The 19,941-nt window shown below is 62.7% G+C and overlaps 1 protein-coding gene across 1 annotated transcript; it reads left to right on the top strand.

Moving 5' to 3' along the window:
* Positions 1-4,983: 4,983 nt before the first annotated feature.
* Positions 4,984-13,347, top strand: NOTUM (notum, palmitoleoyl-protein carboxylesterase). The gene is made up of 12 exons (XM_042915273.1): positions 4,984-5,028; positions 6,269-6,630; positions 7,738-7,790; positions 7,871-7,966; positions 8,433-8,493; positions 8,934-8,992; positions 9,365-9,467; positions 10,181-10,372; positions 10,506-10,606; positions 11,149-11,296; positions 12,454-12,501; positions 12,732-13,347. Exons 2-12 carry the CDS (start codon positions 6,296-6,298, stop codon positions 13,036-13,038), a joined length of 1,503 nt encoding a protein of 500 aa, XP_042771207.1. The 5' UTR covers positions 4,984-5,028; positions 6,269-6,295; the 3' UTR covers positions 13,039-13,347.
* Positions 13,348-19,941: the final 6,594 nt, after the last annotated feature.

Below are 19,941 nucleotides of genomic sequence, written 5' to 3'. Positions count from 1 at the left end.
TGCAGCCGCTATTGCAGCCGGCACTGGGGACCAGCAGGCTGCACGGATGGGGACCAGCTGGCCTGGAGCTCATTAGGGTGCAAAGAAGCCAGCAGCTGGCAGGGCCGAGGGGGAGCCGGCTCTGGCCCTCCCCATGGGGCCTGACCTCCCCAGCCCCCTCCTCACCTGTACGGCAGGGGTGGGGCACGTGCTGGCGCCCTGGGGACACCTGCGACACCCTGGGAAGCCCCATCTCCACAGATCTTCCAGAAGCACCTCCCATCCCCATCCCCTTCCTCCTGCCAGCTTTGGAGGGTGGCCGTTCCCAGGTGGGCCCTGACACTCCAGTTAGCCCAGGGGGCAGCCACAGGCCGGCGTCCGGGAGGGTCCTCCAGCCAGGACCGTCCACCAGGCAGCTGAGGCTTTGCAGGGAGGTGGGGGGGGGGGGGGCAGGATGGGGGAGGGGCGCAGAGAGGCAATCAGGTCTTGCCAAATGACCGGGCATGGGACCCAAGGCCCTCAGGGGTTGAGTCTGGGGCCAGGAAAGCCTGCACTGGTCCTCTGTTCGCTGGGATGGGATGGGATGGGATGGGATGGGATGGGATGGGATGGGATGGGAGGCGGTCACAGGGGGCACTATGATGTAGCTTCCTCTCGCAGCCCTGGGGTCCCTCACCCCTACGTGAATGGGGCTCTAATTCCTGGGCTCTCTCAATCCCAGGATAAGGGATATATATATGGTCCCTTCTGCCAAGTGATCCCAAGGCTGCTCAGGGCAGGCCTGCGAATGGCCACCTGATTCTCAGGAGAGGACATGTCCCCGCATCGAGCCTAGAAGTGTCTGTAAAGGGCCTAGACCCACACACCCCCGCACCAGGCAAGCCGTTTTGCTAATCGAGGTCTGGGAGTATGAGGCCAGGGGGGATTTCCTGCTAATGAATGGGGGAGGGGGGACCCTGGGGGAACCCAAAAGAGGGTTCAGATTCTGTGACTGCAGGCTCTGGCCTTGAGGCCCCTTCCCTGGCTCAGAGCTGGAGATGGGCTCTTGCCTGGCCAGGGAGCAAGGCCTCCTCTCAGAGCAAGCCCCTGGGGGGAGCAGGATTGTGTGCCCTCTGGGGCCTCAGGGGCCAGCAGCTGGGGTGTGGAGCTGCCCAGGTGGTGGAGAGCGAGGCGAGGCGGCTGAGGCCGGCAGGCGGCATCTGGGCCCCAGACGGCAGGCAGGCCACAGCTGGAGCTCAGAGCAGCCCTCCTGCTATGCAAAGCCAGACTCAGGGCCCTCAAGGGGCCCCAGGAGGGAGCCAGCCGTGCGGTGTAGGGCGGTCCCACATCTGGGCAAGGGCGCCGGGTCCACAGCTGCCGCATGACCGGAGGTCCTGGAGGCCCGGCCCTCTGGCCGCGCTGTTGGTCTGAAAGGCCTCACACGGGGTTTCAGGTGGGACCCCCGCACCACGGACTGCCCTCCACCGCGCCCTCTTCCCTCTCCCTCAGTGGCTTCGGCCAGCCTGGGCCCTGAACCTGCCCCGGCTTGGGCCCTAGCTCTGTTTTTCCCAAAACGTTCATTCATTCTCTGCCTGCCGCTTCCCAGGAATTGGGCACATGTTCACACGCGGAACACAGCTCCCATCAGTTACCCGTGTACTCACCTGAGGTCTCCGGCTCCCTCCCCCACGTCTTCCTGCCCAGGCGGCAGCCCCTGCACCCCCAAACCGTGTCTGGGGATACCCCTCCTAAAGAAAAGAAACCCCACTCCAGGTTCTCAGTTCCCCAGCTTCCTTGCAGCTGAGCATATGCCAGATCTGAGCTTAGCTGGAAGCACCTGCCCCCCTGAATGGGAGCCAGGAAGCCAAGAGGCAGGAATAAAGCAAAGTCTACTGCACGTGGCCGTGGGGAGAGGCCAGAGAAGCGCGAGCCCCACATCCAGCATCTGTGGCGTCCTTGGTCTGTGGGCCACCGCGGGAGGACGATTTGTTCCTGCTCCTCGTCCCCAAACCTAAGTTCCTACCCTCCAGACATTCCATGAGCCCTTGGTGCCATGACCTCAGTCTACGTTGGTCCCTCGGGGATGGCCACCACGCACGCCAAAGTAATAACCATCATATATCACATGCCCCCTGGCTTCTGCTGGTCCTGCCTCATTTCCTGTTCTCACGACCCTGGGAGGCATGTGCTGTTCTTGTCTCCACTTTATAGGTGAGAAACCTGGCAATACAAGACCCAGCCCCAGGCGGGGGGGGGGGGGGGGGGGGGCAGAGAGCAGGTGCTGGGGGTTCTGCTGCTCCGTCCCCCACCATGTGGGGCCCCTGGACGTCCACGTAGTGAGCAAGCTGGGGGGTGCACATCACATGTCCTGGGAGAATGTCCCACCTGGACACTCAGTCTACCTGGAGCACATCCTCAGTCACGTGGTGTCCTACGTCCAGCCTGGTGACCACCATGGGTCACACCCCTTGGAGCTATAGGGTTTGTTTGTTTGTTTGTTTGTTTGTTTGTTTGTTTTTCCCAGGTAAAATTCACATAACCTAAAACCAATCACTTTAAAGTATACAATTCCGCGGCATCGAGTTCACGCACAGGTGCAACTGCCACCTCGACCGATTTCAGAATATTTTCGTCACTCGTTCCCTCTTCCTCCACGTGCCCTGGCAACCAGCAGTCTGCTTTCTGGCTCTGTGGACTCGCCCATACCGGCCATTTCACACGAACGGAATCATAAAATATGTGGCCTTTGTATCTGGCTTCTCTCACTGGGCTTCGCGTTGCTAAGATTCACTCATTACGAAGCACGTGTCAATGCTTCCTTTTTATGTCTGAATGGTATAGACCACGTCTTGTCCATCCGTTCACTTGTGGATGGACGTCCGGGTTTTCCACCTTTTGACGACTGTACGTACTGATGCCACGGACGGTGCCATACGGGCTTTTGTTGGGACACCTGTTTTCAATTGTTTTGAGACTATACCTGGGCATGGGATGGCTAGATCACACGATAATTCCGTTTAACCCACCGAGGAGCCACCAAACCGTCTCCCGCAGCGGCTGCCCCATTTTACGTTCCCGCCAGCGGCGCACACACGTCCTCCATGCGTCCCCGGCCAATGCCTGTCCTTTCCCGTGTTTCTGACCGCGGCCCATCCTCCTGGCTGCGAGGCGGTATCTGACCCGTTGCTGCTCAGCCGAGGGTCTGCCCTCCTCCGTGGCCTCGGGGCTGGGTGCGTCTGCCTGGAAGCAGAGGCCCAGCGCTGGGCAGCCTGAAGGGCCGGCTGGCCTGGGAGGACCCGGCAGAGTGCAGGAGCTGCAAACTCTGAGCGCGGGAGTCTGGGGCGCAGAAGGTACAGCTGGCCCCTCGGGGGCCGGCAGGGAGAGGACAGAGTCAGTGTGTCACAGCCAACTGCCGCGACAGGTCAGGGTCGCACGGAGCAGGAATGGCGAAGGCGGAGACACAGACAGACAGACGGGCAGGAACGTTCTGGGGAAAGCTTTTCGCTTCTGCTAGTTATGTCGAATAAACCAAAACAAGAACTCATTTTGGTTCAACGTGCAGGCTAAAACACATTACGGCAAACACCGGCGAGCACAACATACATGCTCTCCCCTCGTCCCGGAATTTCGTTGGCAATCACCACTGCCGTCCTGGCCGCCCACCGTGCTGAGCACTTTCACGCATGGGCTCCCATAATCCCACAAGAGAAGCTCTGATAGAGGTACGGTCATTACCCCACTTTAAAGAAGAGGAAACGGAGGCACAGAGAGAGGTCACAGGTCCTGCCTTGGATCTCCCAGCCAGGAAACGGCTCAGAGCCGGGTCAGTGTGGGGCACGACCCAACCCGATGATGCCACCCAGCTGGAAGCCGACCTTCCCCGCCTGGGACTTGGAGTAATGGGCTCCTAGAGGTAGGGGGCTCCCAGGCAGGTTGTCCCCAATACCTAGGTCAGCGGGGGCGGGAAGGTGGAATCCCTCTGGATGGAATCTGTGCGAAGCTACCACCTCTGGCCGGCCAGTCCCAAGCCTTTAAACTGACCCAACCACGTGGGGGTGGGACGGCCAGTGTGGATTTTTGAGTGAACAGAGCTCACTCTCGGCACGTCTGTGAGCTTCTCTGAGCCTCAGTCCCCCTCATCTGGAAAATGGGTACACAGCTTCCCTGAAGGTGCCCGTGGGGAGGACCCGTGCTTATCACACAGCCTGCCCTCTCTTAGCTGAATGACTCCAGCCCAGGCCAACCTCTGGGGCCCCTAAGACTCATCTTAGGCTTTGAGGGTTCCATTACACACCTCACATCCCTCGAGTGCCCCAACACCAGCTCTCAGGGGCCCTGTTTGGTCTTCCTGAGAGCCCAGCCAGAGCTGCCTGCTGTGTGTACAGCTCAGCACTCAGCCTCGGGCCTGGTGAGAAGGACAGAGAGCAGTGGGGCCAGCAGCAATCCAGGGGGGCTGGGGTGGGGTGGCAGCCTCTAATCTCCTGCCCCAGGAGGGGCTGCAGGTGCCTCCCGGGGGGGGGGTGTGAACACAGCCTCCCCGTTGCCCTGAATTAGGAGACGGACTCAGGAAGCCCCCCCGCAACCCAGTTCTGGACCCCTGTCCCCAAAGGCAAGGCCTGTTCCCTATCTTTAAAATGGGCGTGATGGCATCCGCTGGACTGTAGATGGGAGGGGAAAGGAGAAAAGGTCTACTAAAGCAGTCCACAGCACTTTGTGGGTGTGGAGGGTGAAGAAACGCTTTTTTTTCTCCCCACCCACCCGTAGAAGCCTCCTAAGCAAACACCTGCCCCCCCACACACACCCCGTTTTGATTTCTGAGAAAGAATCTCCTTCTGTCTTCGGTGAGGTGCGCTGGGAAGGTGAGGTGATGGGCCAGACAGACTGGGCCGCATGGGGGGGGTCACTGAGGGGAGACCGAGCCGGCGGCTCATCGATCCTCGCCCCCTCCCCTCCCCATCTCCCAGTGGCGGCTGGGGCACGGAAAGGTTCTTGGGGGTCCTCGCGTGGAGCACTCAGCCAGGGCTCACGCAGGGAGGATCCAGGACCCCACCCCGAGGCCCGCCGACCTCGGTAAGTGGCAGCGCCCCTTCTGGCCCCACTGCCTCCCAGGGCCGCCCAGAATCCGTCCATCCGGGCGCAGGATCGGGCGACTCCCCCGTGGCGCCGTGCCGGGACGCCCGGTGCCTCCCCGCAGGTCGCCGAGGGCGCCGGGGCCCCGCGCCACACCTGTCCGCTCCTCCTGGAGGCCCCGGCGCCGCTGCTGCCGGCCCCTCGGCGCGGGGCCCTGTGTCCGCCGTCGCTTTGATCCCGGGGGCCCCGCTGGATAAAAGTCCCGGGCGGCTCCGCGCCAGCGCCAGAGGGGGAGCGCAGCCGAGCCGGCGTCCCAGCGGGCTGGCGCAGGGCGAGCGACGCCGAGGAGCCGGGGCCGCGGGGCCGGCCGCGGTGAGCGCGGGGCTCGGGCGCGTTCGCGGCGGGCGGTGGGAGGGGGTGGGGGTGGGGGTGGGGTGCGGACCGGGGCCCCGGTCGCCCGCCGGCGGCTCCGGGCCTGGGCAGCAGGGTGAGGGGGGACTCCGGCGGCTCAGGTGAGCGCGCCCGCCCTGCGCCCCCAGGCCCGTCGGGCCCGGCCCCTGCGCGGCAGGCGGAGTCCCGGCGCGGAAAAGCCCCGCTCCTGGCCGTGGCGTCCCCCCTCCCCTCGGCCCCCGCCGCCCCTTCCAGCCTCCCCGGGACGGGGGTGGGGGTGGGGGCGGCGGCGGCGGCGGCGGCGGCGCCGGGCCGGCCGCGGGGGGAATGGAGCTGCCGGGGACCGCGGGGGCCGCGCTGCCCCCCACGGAGCCGGGCCGGGAGCGCCTCCGGCGGCCGCGGCGGGGTAGGCCAGGCCCCTCCGTCAGGCTTGCGGTTTGGGAAGAAAAGGCGATGCCTCCGCCAAGAAAAGAGCGAGCGCGGCCCCCTCCCCCTCCGCCGAGCCGGGCGGCGGCGGCGGCGGCACATCTAACGCGCGGGCACCCGGGCCGCCGCGGCCCCCGCAAACTACGCCCAGGCTCGGCCCCCGCCGCTCATTGGCGCGGGCCGGAGCCAGCGCACCCAGACCCTGCGCTGCCCTCGCCGGCCGCGCGCGGAGCCCGAGCAGCCCAGGCCGACGGCGCCCGGCCCCCCGAGCCTCGACGCCGAGCCGCCCGCGCTTCCTCCGCCGGGCCCGGCGCGGGCAGCCGGTCGGGCGAGCAGGCGCGGCCGGCGCCCCGCGGCCCCGGCGCCCCCGGCCCGGCGCCCCCACCCCCGCCGCCGCCGCCTCAAGGCCGCCCGCTCTCCGCAGGTGGCCGCGGGCCCGAGCGGCGCGGCCATGGGCCGAGGGGTGCGCGTGCTGCTGCTGCTGCTGGGCCTGCTGCACTGGGCCGGGGGCGGCGAGGGCAGGAAGACCTGGCGGCGCCGCGGCCAGCAGCCGCCCCCGCCGCCCTCCCCGCCTCGTGCCGAGGCGGCACCCGCGGCCGGGCAGCCGGTGGAGAGCTTCCCGCTGGACTTCACCGCCGTGGAGGGCAACATGGACAGCTTCATGGCGCAGGTCAAAAGCCTGGCCCAGTCCCTGTACCCCTGCTCGGCTCAGCAGCTCAACGAGGACCTGCGCCTGCACCTCCTGCTCAACACGTCGGTGACCTGCAACGACGGCAGCCCCGCCGGGTAAGGCCTGCGCCCGCCCGCCTGCCCGCCCCGACCGGCGCGCCCCTGCAGGCCGCCCCGCCGGGCTCGGCCGCCATCCGCCTCCGTGCCCCCCTCGGACGCACGGAGTCTCGGCGCTGGTCGCCCGCCCCCCCTCCTCGGGGTGGGGGGTAAGAGGGCTCCCGTCGGGCTCGCAGAGGAGCTGGCCCTGCGGAGGACCCGGGGCGGGCACCCGCAGCGGGGGTGGGGTGGGGTGGGGTGGGGTGGGGGCAGCGCTCGGAGAGCTGGCCTCTGGCCAGGCCGGGCACTGACCCCTCGGCCACCGGTGCCCTGCCCCGCTGCTCGCGTCCTTCGGTCTCTGGGCGGGGAGATGACCCTGGCTCCAGCAGCAGGAGGCGACGCAGCGGGGCGGGGAGAGTCCTGCGGTACCCCACCCCCACCCCAGCTCCACAGCGACCCTGTCCGCCCCCTGCTGCTGCCGGGACTACCTGAGATCCCAGCCAGCCAGAGGGACGGGGAAGGGGCGCAGGTGGGACCGAAGGACCTGGGCTGCGGCATTCACCCCTGTCCAGCCCCGATGTATACGAAGGAAGGATGTGAGGCTGAGGGTTGAGGAGGGGTCGGGGCCCCCACACCCTCAGCTAAGTCGACAGCCCGAGGACCGGACGTTAGGTCGGGCCTCGGTGGTACTCGCGCCCTTCCACGCCTTCCTGGCGGTCCCAGGGCCCCCGCCCCACGTGCACGCTCCTCTAGAGAGGGTGCTTTTCGGTCTCCAAGCACCACTGCGGGTCCCGGGAGATCCCGAGCCCAGCAAGACCGCCCCCACCCCTCCCCGCGCCCCGCCGCCGGCGCCGAGGTTACAGCGGGTCCCGCGCGGGGCGGGCCGTGGGGATTTTCCACGGACCACACAGCCCCTCGAGGCCCTTCCCGCCCCACGAGCGCCACCTCCCGGGACCCGCCACCGCTGGCGGGGCCGCGCGCGCTCCGCGGGGCCTGGCCGCTGGCGCCCCCGTGCGGCCGGCGCGTGCGCCGGGCGACAGGTGGAATGACCCTTTCCTCCCCAGAGCTGGGTCCTTGCGGGCCCCAGCTGACCACCCGCTCCGCCCGTCCCCCTCCCCCTCCTTGCAGCTACTACCTGAAGGAATCCAAGGGCAGTCGGCGGTGGCTCCTTTTTCTGGAAGGTGCGTCCCCGGAGCCGAGGCGGCGAGGAGGGCGGAGGCCCCTGGGCGTGCGGGCCCTGACATGGTGGCTGTGCCCGCAGGTGGCTGGTACTGCTTCAACCGGGAGAACTGCGACTCCCGCTATGACACCATGCGGCGCCTCATGAGCTCCAGAGACTGGCCGCGCACCCGCACAGGTCAGCAAGTCGCCGATCCCCCCCTCACCCCACCCCCCACCCCAGCTCCCTCCTGAGGGGTAGGGCAGGGTAGGGTAGGGCTGACAGTTCCAAGTTCTGGAAGAACCCTTGCCCTCCTCACTCCCTAGAGCCCTAGGAAAGCCCCCACCGCGCCCACCCCCCAGTTCTCCCACCCTCCTAAGGTCAGGGGGCACCCACCTATCATCCTTCACTCTGTTCCACAGGTAATCTCCAGAGGCGGGGGGAGGGGGCTTACTATGGCTGCTTCTACACCCCTCATCCCTAGGTCACAGCAGCCAGTGCTGGGTGGTGGAGGTCGGGGGTCACGTCCAGATGGCTAGTCTGGCCTACCTCCCTTGTCGTGGCCAAGTAGGATCCCCCACCCCCCACACATTCCCGTAGCTCCCATCCCCACACACCCCTTCCCAACAGAAAGACCCACTGCCTCTGCCCTCCGACACCACAGGCACAGGGATCCTGTCCTCCCAGCCAGAGGAAAACCCCCACTGGTGGAATGCCAACATGGTGTAAGAGGGAGCAGAAGGGTCCTTCCCTGGGGGGAGGTCCTTCTGGGAGGGGTTCTTTCTTGGCGAGTCCCATGGGGGGTGTTCCTCCCTGGGGAGGGTCTTTCCTGGGGGGGGGGGGTCCTTCCTGGGGGCGGGTCCCACCTGGAGGGTCCTTCCTGGGGAGATTCTCCCTGAGGGTTCCTACCTATGAGGGATTCCTGTCCTTGGGTGGGGGGGGGGGTTCTTTCCAGGGGAGTCCCATGGGGGGTGTTCCTCCCTGGGGAGGGTCCTTCCTTTTGGGGGGAGTCCTTCCCAGGAGGTCCTGTCCTTGGGAGGATCTTGTCCTCCGAGAGGTTTTTCCCAGGCGGTCCTGTCCTCGGGACCCTTCCTGGGGAGGGGTCCTTCCTGAGGGCCTTGGGCAGCAGAGGACTATGGCAAACTCACACCGTCCGTTGTCACAGCTTCATCCCCTACTGCTCCAGCGATGTCTGGAGTGGAGCTTCGTCCAAGTCTGAGAAGAGTGAGTCCCTTGCTGTAACTTCTGTTCTCTGCCCCGAAGGACACGGCAGGAAGGACAGGGCCCCTGTTTTGTAACTCCTTCTAATCCTCTGACCGTGTGTCCCGGGATGCCTGCCCCAAGCACCCACTGCCTGTTGTCCAGGGCTGGCTTGGCCCCTTCGGAGGTCCTCACTCCTGCGTGTCCCCTGGGGAGGGAGGGGCCCCATCTCTCACGCACCTGACAACCTCCCTTCAGTTCACCTCAGCCCCTGACCCTATCCCCCGGAAGGACCTCCAGACCCCCAGCTAGAATTCTTCCTCCTTCCAACCTGGCGCTGGGAGGCCTTGCTCCTGTCCGGGCCCCCCGTTGAAGCCACGGTCCTCCTCCTTGCAGACGAGTATGCCTTCATGGGTGCCCTCATCATCCAGGAGGTGGTCCGAGAGCTCTTGGGCAAAGGGCTGAGCGGGGCCAAGGTGCTGCTGCTGGCAGGGAGCAGGTGGGCCAGGCAGGGCGGGGGCCTGTGTGTGCAGGGGGTGTGGCGGGATTAGAGGTGTGGAGGGCAAGGAGGGGCCGCGCCTTGGGCTCCAGGGAGCTCACGCCTCCCCAGGCCTGGGAGGGCACCTAGGAGGGTCTGTGTTACTGGAGCGTCGCAGGGGTTCCGCTCCACAGTGCTGTGTAGCTGGAAGCTTTCCGGAGGATGCTTCTGGACTCCGAGGTTGCTGGATGCCAGGGAAGCCTTGGATGACGGTGGCCTAGGTAGTCGGTTAGGGGCTAGCTGTGGACCGGTGTACCTTCTCCAAGGCCTGGGGTCCCTGCAAGCGGGATCACGCCTGGTGGCTGCACCCCTGCAGGCATGCAGGGCCCCGAGGACATCGGTAGAATACCTGAGGGGGTCGGAGGCCACATGTTTTGTCTTCGTTTTCAGATAAGGAAACCGAGTCAGAGACAGAGGAAGGGAGAGAGGAGGGGGAGGAAGCAGGTGACCTGCCACTTAGCTCAGTGTCGGGAGCTCTGCCAGCCCCTCCTGTGCCTCCGTGACCCCCAAAGGCCTGTGGGTCTTGCACACGAACATGGAACACGGAGCGTGTTGGCAGCTGGGAAGCATCGGGATCCCGGCCCCTTCTCGGGCCTAGGCTGGGGCAGGGCGGGCTCGGGGGAGGCGAGCGCCCCACCGCGGCCACCCGGCCTCACGTACTGCCTCCTCCCCAGCGCGGGGGGCACGGGGGTGCTGCTGAACGTGGACCGCGTGGCCGAGCAGCTGGAGGAGCTGGGCTACCCGGCCATCCAGGTGCGGGGCCTGGCTGATTCGGGCTGGTTCCTGGACAACAAGCAGTACCGCCGAACCGACTGCGTCGACACCGTCACGTGCGCGCCCACGGAGGCCATACGCCGCGGCATCAGGTGCCAGACCCGGGGGTGCCTCCTGGGCTCGCCGGCTCGGGGGCGGAGGGCCTGGGGCGGGGCTGCGGGGGGGGGGAGGTGCCGGGGCGGGGCGGGGCGGGGCGGGGCTGCCTGACCCCCAGCCCTGGCGCAGGTACTGGAACGGGGTGGTCCCGGAGCGCTGTCGGCACCAGTTCAAGGACGGCGAGGAGTGGAACTGCTTCTTTGGCTACAAAGTCTACCCGACCCTGCGCTGTGAGGGGCCGGCTGCGGGCGGGACTCGCGGGGCAGGGTGGGGAGCAGGGGGTGTGGGTCTAGGCTTCCTCCAGCCTGGAGTCTAGAGCTGGGTGCAGAGACCGCAGGCCACCCACATGGGGGCGGGGGAACTGAGCCGTCCAGGTTTGCCTGGGACTTGCCTGGTCTCAGCACTGAAAGTGCACTCGGTCCCAGGCCGACCAGGACAGTGGGTCACCCTGTCCACAGTCACAGTTAGGAATGTGCTTGGCAGCTGAATCCTAGTGCCACCCTCGGTGGGCCTCGGCCGTCCCTCCTCAGTCCCCCACTTGAAGGGACACCACCACCAAGTTGTGGTCACAGTGCACACCCTGGGAGCCAGGCCAAGGTTGGTGGGGGAGGTAACAAGGTACTTCTTCAGACAAGCACACTGTGAGGGGGCCGGTAGCCAGCACTCCAAGGGCCCGTGAGCCTGCCGTGGAGCTGGCTGGACCTCAGCGGCCCTTAGCCCGGGGTGGAGGGTAGAGTGTCGAGGCAAGGCCCAGCTGAGCTGTGCCCCCCAGGCCCCGTGTTCGTGGTGCAGTGGCTGTTTGATGAGGCCCAGCTGACTGTGGACAACGTGCATCTCACGGGACAGCCGGTGCAGGAGGGCCAGTGGCTGTACATCCAGAACCTGGGCCGCGAGCTTCGAAACACGCTCAAGGATGTGCCGTGAGTGTCCTGCCCACCCCACCCCACCCCACTCCCGCCCCTCTAGGTAGGCGGTAAACCATTTGACGTAAAGATAGCGGCCTCACAGATGGCAAAACAGGAAGCGGCCTTGCGAGCAGGGGTATTGCCCAGTGCTGAACAGAAATGAGCTTCTGACCCATGAAAAGACGTGGAGGAAACGTAAACGCACGTAACCAAGAGAAGGAAGCCAGTCCGAGAAAGGCCACATAGCGTATGATTCCAACTCTGTGACATCCCAGAAAAGGCAGAACTGCGGGGTCCGTAAAAAGCTCATTCGGTACCAAGGACGGAGTTGGGAAAAGGGGGAGGGATGCACAGACACAGGGGATTCCTAGGACAGTGAGACTACTCGGTGTGAGACCGTGATATGGACACACGTCAGCATCCGTTTGTGCAAACCCTTACGATGTCCAGCACGAGAGTTCACCGGGGCTCTGGACTCTGGCGATAGCTGTGTGTCACTGAAGTTTCGTCAGTTGTGACGGACACGCCATCTGGTGGGGGATGCCGATAATGGGGGAGGCTGTAGGTGTGGGGGCAGGGGGTGTGTGAGAAATCTCCATACCTTCCACTCAATTTTAATGTGAACCTAGAGGGGCGCCTGGGTGGCTCAGTCGGTTAAGCGTCCGACTTCAGCTCAGGTCACGATCTCGCGGTCCGTGGGTTCGAGCCCCGCGTCGGGCTCTGGGCTGACGGCTCAGAGCCAGGAGCCTGCTTCCGATTCTGTGTCTCCATCTCTCTGCCCCTCCCCCGTTCATGCTCTGTCTCTCTCTGTCTCAAAAATAAATAAACGTTAAAAAAAAAATTTAATGTGAATCTAGAAATGAAGCCTATTAAACAAACAAACAAAGCAAAATATTCACCTGTCCGGGTCAGCATCCCACCATGGCCCAGGGGCCGTGCCTGGAAGGGGTGAACTGTGTGCGGGGTTTGGAGGCAGAAAGAGACAAGGGTTTGTAGGGGAGCCCATGGGTTGGTGGGGACAAGGCCTGGTCCAGAGCAGTAGGTACAGGAAGGAGGTGGGAGCCAGAGAGAGGTGCCCAGGGGGGTGGGCTGGAGCGTCAGGACCTGCGGGCCCCGGGGTGGGGAAGATGCTGGAGGTGCTCTCTGTGAGCTGACCGTCTGCTCCCCAACAGGGCCAGCTTCGCCCCCGCCTGCCTCTCCCACGAGATCATCATCCGAAGGTCAGTGTCCCCATGCCCTGGATAGATCGCATCCCTGGCTCTCGCTCCAAACGTCCACAGCCCCACCCCCCCACCTGGCCGCCACCTGCCTTCTCTGGCTCTGCATGAAGGGCTTCCGTCTCAGGCTTCCGATGCCGCTTACACAACCGGCTGTGTGGCAAGAATTCAGGGTCAGCCCGCCTCCGGTGGTAGCAATGCCGAGCGAGCCCCACCTGGATTTCTGTCTGCAGCCACTGGACGGACGTCCAGGTGAAGGGGACCTCGCTGCCGCGGGCGCTGCACTGCTGGGACAGAAGCCTGCACGACAGCCACAAGGCCGGCAAAGCCCCCCTGAAGGGCTGCCCCGTCCACCTGGTGGACAGCTGCCCCTGGCCCCACTGCAACCCCTCCTGCCCCACCATCCGGGACCAGTTCACGGGGCAGGAGATGAACGTGGCCCAGTTCCTCATGCACATGGGCTTTGACGTGCAGACCGTGGCGCAGCAGCAGGGCCTGGAGCCCAGTAAACTGCTGGGGATGCTGAGCAGCGGCAGCTAGGGGTCCCGCCCCGGGAGCTGGCACTGAGGGCCGGCCGCCGCCACGGGCTCCCCACCCCAGGGCCACCTGCCTGGCCTCTCCTGCCCCTCCTAGGACAGACAGGGCCCTGGCCATCCTCCCAGCAGCCTTCGCTGCCCCTCTACCACTGCCTTGGGAGGGGGGGACCCAGCCAGGGGAGACCGTGGACCTGCCCTCCAGCCCCAGCCCTGCCTCCCGCCTGCCCTCGCTGGGGAGCCCGAGGCGCCGGGTTCCAGCCCGCTGGCCCAGCCCCAGCCTCAGCCTCTCCTGGCCTTTTGTATTATTTTATAAAATGACTTTTTTATTACTTTAATTTTTTAAAAAAGGAAAATAAGAAATATATGATTAATGATATTGTTTTGTAACATATTTTTTTTAAATAATGAAAAAAAAGATAACAAAAGAGCCTCCCCCTGCAGGTGTGTTTATTTGAATGGGCACTTTGCCCGTTTCACACCCCCTCCCCCATCCCCAGGGCAGCAGGGGTACTGGGGGCGGGGGCCATAGGGAGCCCTGACCTCCGACCCCTTCGTGGGGGGCACGGACCCCACCTCGTGTGCTGTTCGTCCACTCAGCAAATACCAGTCACGGGCACAGCACAGGTGAGACTCCAACATGGCAATCACAGCTCCCATGTCTCTGTTTTCCCGTCCGGGGACGTTCACACGGCGCGCACCGAGGCCACTCAGAGTGCTTGGCGGGGCACCTGCCCCTTCGGCAACACACCACCACCCCCAGCAATCTCATTTCCAAACTGTCTCACCCCGGAAAAACACTCCCTATCCAGCTAAAGCGTTCTTAAAAGCTTGCACTGCATTATTGGTTCTTATGAGGTCACCCGTGCACACGCCAAGATGCAGATTCCCGGGCGGAACCCGCTGGGCCCAGCCCCCACCCTGCCTCCCAGAACACAGGGGTAGTCTTCCCGTGGGTGGTCCCGGGGACCCTGCACCCCAGCAAACGCACGCACACACACCCTCTGTTGTGGCCTCTGTTTTCACCACGCACCGTGTCTGAGGCCCACAGAGCTGTGTACCAGTGGTGTTCCTGTCGCCTCGGGCTGGACGACAGACGTCACCTCGCGCGGGGCGGGGGGGGGGGAGGGGGGGCAAAGAGCCCAGAGGGCTTACTGAGGGGAGCCGGGCACTCCCTGCTTTGGGCACCCCAGCATACCTGCATGGTGACAAACCCCCCCCCCCCCCCACCGCCCTAGCTGCCCTCAAGTATTACAAGCCCCAAGTGACAGATGAAGGAATTGAGGCCCGGAGAGGCCGCCTCTGTGACAGAGGGAGGATCCCTGCCAGGCAGCCCGGGCTCCGCACCCACCACACGTGTCAGGAGCCCAGACCTGTTCCCAGAACAGGAGAATCTCAGAGGCCCGGCACCCTCTGGCCCAGCAAGGTCGGGGGCCGTGCCCTGGGGTCTGGCTAGCTCTGCCAACACATCAGGGCCACCGTGGGGCGGAGAGGGATCGGGGCAGAACCCGAGGGCCCGTGTCATCTGCCGAGCAGCGCCGCGGCCCCTCCCAGCCCACCTTGGGCCCGTTCATCACCAATGTTGGCTTCCCCAGGTGGCGCTGAGCGGCCCACCTGGGGTCTCCAGGGACCGCGGCCCCATGGTCTTCTGTGGGAACCCATGCGGTCCCAAGGGCAAAGGAGACAGTGAGCTCAGGGATGGGGTGGGCAAGGGCTGTAGACGAAAGAAGGGGAATCCGGGGGGGACTGTTGGCTCGGGGCAGTGGCCCTTCCTCAGGCTCCCCGTGGATGGGGGACTCCCGGTGGGAGAGGGGGCTGGGAGGGGCCAACAGGGGGGGCTTCACTGGAAGGGGCCGCAATCAAGCCGGACAGGGGACTCGAGCGGCGCCGTCTAAACCCCAGCTCTTTGTGCAGAGAAGAGCGGGGGGCGGCAACATCGGCACCATCGGACAGATGTCCGAGGCGGGCTGGGGGGTGAGCAGGCAGCTCCTCGGATGCACTGTGCACCTTTGAACGTCATACCTGTGGGTTATACCCGACGGGATTTCTGTCACCAAATGAACAAACCCTTCTCCACGCGTTCCCGACAAGGAAGAAGAGAGAGAGGAGACCTACCACCGGCCTAGTGGCCTGTCCGGGCTGTGCTTCACTGCCGGACCAGTGACAAAACGAGCCCAGGACACTCAAGGACCGTGGGGCGGCCAAACCTCAGTACTCAGCAAGTGACACACAGCGCTCTCCACACTGAGTTCTCGGCTTTTCTAGAAATGGTGCTGCTTTTACTCTCCCATGGGAACAAAAATGCTCAGGACATACTTTAAATACAGGGGGGTTGGGGGCTCCTGACTGGCTCAGTCGATAGATCACACGACTGACTCTTGATGTCAGGGTTGTGAGTTCAAGCCCCGCATTGGGTGTGGAGCCTACTTAAAAAAAAAAAAAAAAAGACCAGGGGCGCCTGGGGCTCATTCGGTTGAGCATCCGATTCTTGAATAACCTGTGGTCCATCCAAACGATAGACAATTACTCAGCACTAAAAAGCAATGTGCTACCAAGCCAGGAAAAGACCTAGAGGAACCTTAAATGCATATTACTGAGTGAAAGATGCTGGTCTGCAAAGGCTCCAGGCTGTGTGACTCCAAGTGCCAGGCACCCTGGGAAAAGGCAGAGCTGTGGGGACAGGACAAGGATCCAGGGCTGCCGGGGTGGGGGAGGGACGAGCAGGCGAAACGTCCCTGCACGAGGCTTCCGACAGCACCGTGGCAGGTACGTGGGCAGGCTGTGCGCGAGGGGCGGGCACGCGGACAAGCTCTGGACCTTCCCGGCAGTTTTGCTGCGATCCTGCAACTGCTCTAAGATGTAAAAAGTTGATTAAAAAAGTGCTCAGAACGTTCACTCCAAACCCATGGCCCTGCTTTCCGGTACGTGATGACCAGAGCATAAGCTTTGCTGCCCGGGACCTGAAGCCTAGAACTTCAACTCCACACTTCAAAAAAAGCCAAAAGATCCGGGGCGCCTGGGTGGCTCAGTTGGTGAAGCGTCCGACTTTGGCTCAGGTCATGATCTCACAGTTTGTGGGTTCAAGTCCCACGTGGGGCTCTGAGCTTCAGACTCTCTGTCTCCCTCTCTCTGCCCCTCCCCCGCTCATGCTCTGTCTCTCTTTCAAAAATAAATAGAAATGTAAAAAAAAAAAAAAGCCAAAATATCCGACAGCACGGGCAAGATGTGCACACAGACGCTCCCCGTGGCTGCCATCAGAGTGGCTGGGACCTCCAGAGCCTCCCTCCCAGCTGTCCTGCCCCCACCGCCGGCCCTCGTGCCCAAATTCCAGCTACCAAGCCTCCGTGTCCCCTGAGCACACACAGCAGCCACCCCTGCCTTTCTGTCGTGTGGACACCTGCTCGTGGCATCACTCAGCTCACAGCCAAGTTGTCCCCTCTTCAGAGGGGCCTTCAATGACCCCCCAAAAAAGGCTAAATTCACTGAACATTTAGTTGCTGTTTCCGCACTACAAGAAGCTAGATTCTCAGTGGTTTTTTTTTTTTTTTAAGTTTATTTATTTTTGAGAGATATCGACAGAGCATGAGCAGGAAAGGGGCAGAGAGAGAGGGAGACACAGAGTGTGAAGCAGGTTCCAGGCTCTGAGCTGTCAGCACGGACCCTGACGCGGGGCTCAAACACATGAACCACGAGATCATGACCTGAGCTGAAATCAGATACTCAACCGACTGAGCCACCCAGGCGCCCTCTCGGTGTTTTTTTAATTGTGACAAGTGAGTGGAGGCTTGAGAACAGAAGACGTCACCACTGAGCAGCCTTGCGCCAAGCAACTGGGGAGTCTGTGTCTGGAATTTGGAACGTGTCCCATGTCAGGCTCCCAGGGGTCCCGGCTACCGTCCCAGCCACGAAGCAGCCCCCCAGCCTGGCCTCTGTTCCCCAGCGTGGCCACGCGGACCGAGTCTCCCGCTGTGGGCAGCAGAGCCCGACTGCAAAGCAAAGGAAGCCGATTTTGCTGTGATCTCTCCAGCTCTGTAGGCCCCTCCGGGCGGGGAGCGGTTAAGAACTGGCAAGGGGAGGCTTGCAGGGCCCAGGCAAGGGGGCTGCCCCTGAGCAGACCCCCCACCCCGCTTCTTCTGCCTCTGCCTGTGTTTCAGGCCCGCCTGCACAGAGAACTCAGGGCCGGGCTCCATGCGCAGGGAGCTAGGGAAATGCGGGACTAAGTGGCCAGAAGGGGTTTCACCCAGGCTCAGACACAGCGCCTGCTGCTCCGTCCAGGCCCCTGGCCGGGCCACACCGGCCACAGCTCTCTCCTGGGCAGGGCCACTGAGGCCCCCCATGCTCTGCAGGGCCAGGGGGCCGCAGGGGCGGGGGGACGTGGGACAGCCATGGACGCTGGCCCTGGGATGCTGCCCTACTTGGACTCCATGGCCACTATCAGGCCATGTCCCAGCTTGCCGGGACACTCTCGCTGCTGCCATGCCTGTCCCTCTCCAGCATCTCTCGTTGCATCTTGGCCTGATTTCCAGGCATCTCCGTGCTGGCAGCTGGAAACCCAGCAAGGTCTGTGCGGTGTCCGGTCTTCAGGAAGGGAGTCGACTTCTGCCGAAGCCCACAGCGGTGCCCCCTCACTCACCGCACCTGCCACAGGGTGCCTGAGAGGCTGCCTGCCGCCCGCACAGGTGTGCTGGCCGTCCCTGAGCGCCCAGGGCCACCCCAAGGCGCTGGCCACGCCGGGCCTGGTCTTCCCAAAATGCTCAGGGTTTCGCGTGCGGCAAGCTGGACCCCTTCGGTTAGGATGCGGGGGGTTGTGCCCCAGCCACCGATTGAGCCGTTGAGGAACGCGGCTTGGTTCACCGTTACCACTTGCTGAGGCATGAACTTTGGCTAAAGCATGGTCCGCTTGTGGTAAATGAAACTGTTCCGAGCAGAGGATTTCCTTCCAGCTCCCTGGGGTCGCAGGGCGGTGGGAGCTGACCCATCTTCCCTGCACCCCCAAGCCGGAGGCCCATGTCCCCTTGCTCCCTGGTCCAGGGTCAGCAGAGCACGTGGCGGACGCCTGGAGGGACGAAGCAGAACCCTTCCCAAGGGCGCACGCGGGGTCACCTGCCTCCTGAGTGTCAGTGGACTGGAAGGTGTACCTTTCGAGGCCTTCCTCCCCCAGCCTGCAGCGTCCAGACACCATCTCGGAGGACTCACGACCTGCAAACCAACATGAATCCTTTCTTTCATGATAATATTAACTCTTCCAGAAAAATCATAAACAGGCACATCGGGTCAGAGGACCGTTACGAGTCTACTTGTAAAGGGGGTGTGTGTTCACGGAGAATGCTGCCCACGAGAGACTCCAGAGGCTGCTGAGAGCCTGGGAGGACTGCGGGGGCACGAGACCCGTGCTGGGGACACCACCCCAGCGACAGCCAGGCCTCCCGCTCTGGACTCATCCCGTCACCATTCTCTCGACGGGCACCCTGAGGCCACGCGCGTCTCCCTGTGGTTTTCCTGCCAAGAGCATTTAGCAGAATCTATAACCGCGAGGAAACAGCCAATACACGTTGAAAGACAGTCTATAAAACCACTGGCCTGGAATCTTCAAAAAGATGGTGTCAGGGGCACCCAGGGTGGCTCAGCGAGTCGAGCGTCCAACTCTTGATTTCGGCTCGGGTCATGATCTCACGGTTCGTGGGTTTGAGCCCCGAGTCAGGCTCTGTGCTGACAGTGCGGAGCCTGCTTGGGATTCTCTCTCTCTCCCTCTGTCTCTGCCCCTCCCCAACTCACTCTCTATTTCTCTTTCATCAAAAAAAAAATTTTTTTAAACAATAAAAAGTACGTAAATAAATAAATAATAAAATGGGGGGGGAGGGGCGGGAGATGGACACTATTCCAGAATAACTGGGAGACACGAGAGACCACTGCAATGCATAATCCCCATCAGATTCTGGTGCAATGTTTTAAAAGATTTTAAGTGTATTTTGGGATACAGGGGGAAAATGGAATAAGGACCGTGTGTGAAGTGATCATTCTTAAATCCCCTGTGTTCAGGTTCTATGGGAGAATGGCCTTGTTCATAGGAGATGCTCATGGAAGTGTCTGGGGCAAACTGTCATATCTGCAGAATTAGTCAATATCATTAATTATTACTGGTGTGGGGAAAGAGAACAAATAGGGCAAAATATTAACAATTCTTGAATCTAGGTGTCTGAGTGTTCATTGTGTTGTCTTGCAATTCTTCCATAAATTTGAAATTTTTTTAGTGTTTTTATTTATTTTTGAGAGACCGAGAGAGACAGAGCATGAGCGGAGGAGGGGCAGAGAGAAGAGGGAGACACACGATCCGAAGCAGGCTCCAGCCTGTGAGCTGTCTGCCCAGAGCCTGATGCGGGGCTCGAACTTGTGAACCGCAAGATCACGACCTGAGCTGAAGTCGGACGCTCTACCAACTGAGCCACCCAGACGCCCCAAGTTTTTAATTTATTTTTGAGAGAGAGAGAGAGAGAGAGAGCGAGCATGGGAGGGGGGAGGGGGGCAGAGAGGGAGGGAGGCACAGAATCTGAAGCAGGCTCCAGGCAACTGGCTGTCAGCATAGTCCGATGCGGGGCTCGAACCCACGAACCGCAAGATCGTGACCTGAGCGGAAGTCGGACGCTCTACTGACTGAGTCCCCCAGGCGCCCCAAATTTTATAATTTTCTAAATGAAAAGTCAAGAGAAGTAGGCACACATACAGGAGACGTTCATGGTCAGGCAACAGAATTACAGGCGATTTTTCTTTGTCTTTTCCTGTATTGATTGGGCCTCCAAGGTACTACTTTTACAGTTAGAAAGTTGTTTTCCATCGTCAAAAGCATTTCACACATTATGAATACTTCTGCCCCAAAATGGGAGAGCTGAGTTTTCTCTAGTTTACAGGTTGA

The sequence above is a fragment of the Panthera leo genome, chromosome E1 (genome assembly GCF_018350215.1).
Source record: "Panthera leo isolate Ple1 chromosome E1, P.leo_Ple1_pat1.1, whole genome shotgun sequence".
In the NCBI taxonomy this organism is placed as follows: Eukaryota; Metazoa; Chordata; class Mammalia; order Carnivora; family Felidae; genus Panthera; species Panthera leo.
This window is presented reverse-complemented; position numbering and strand designations above follow the sequence as displayed.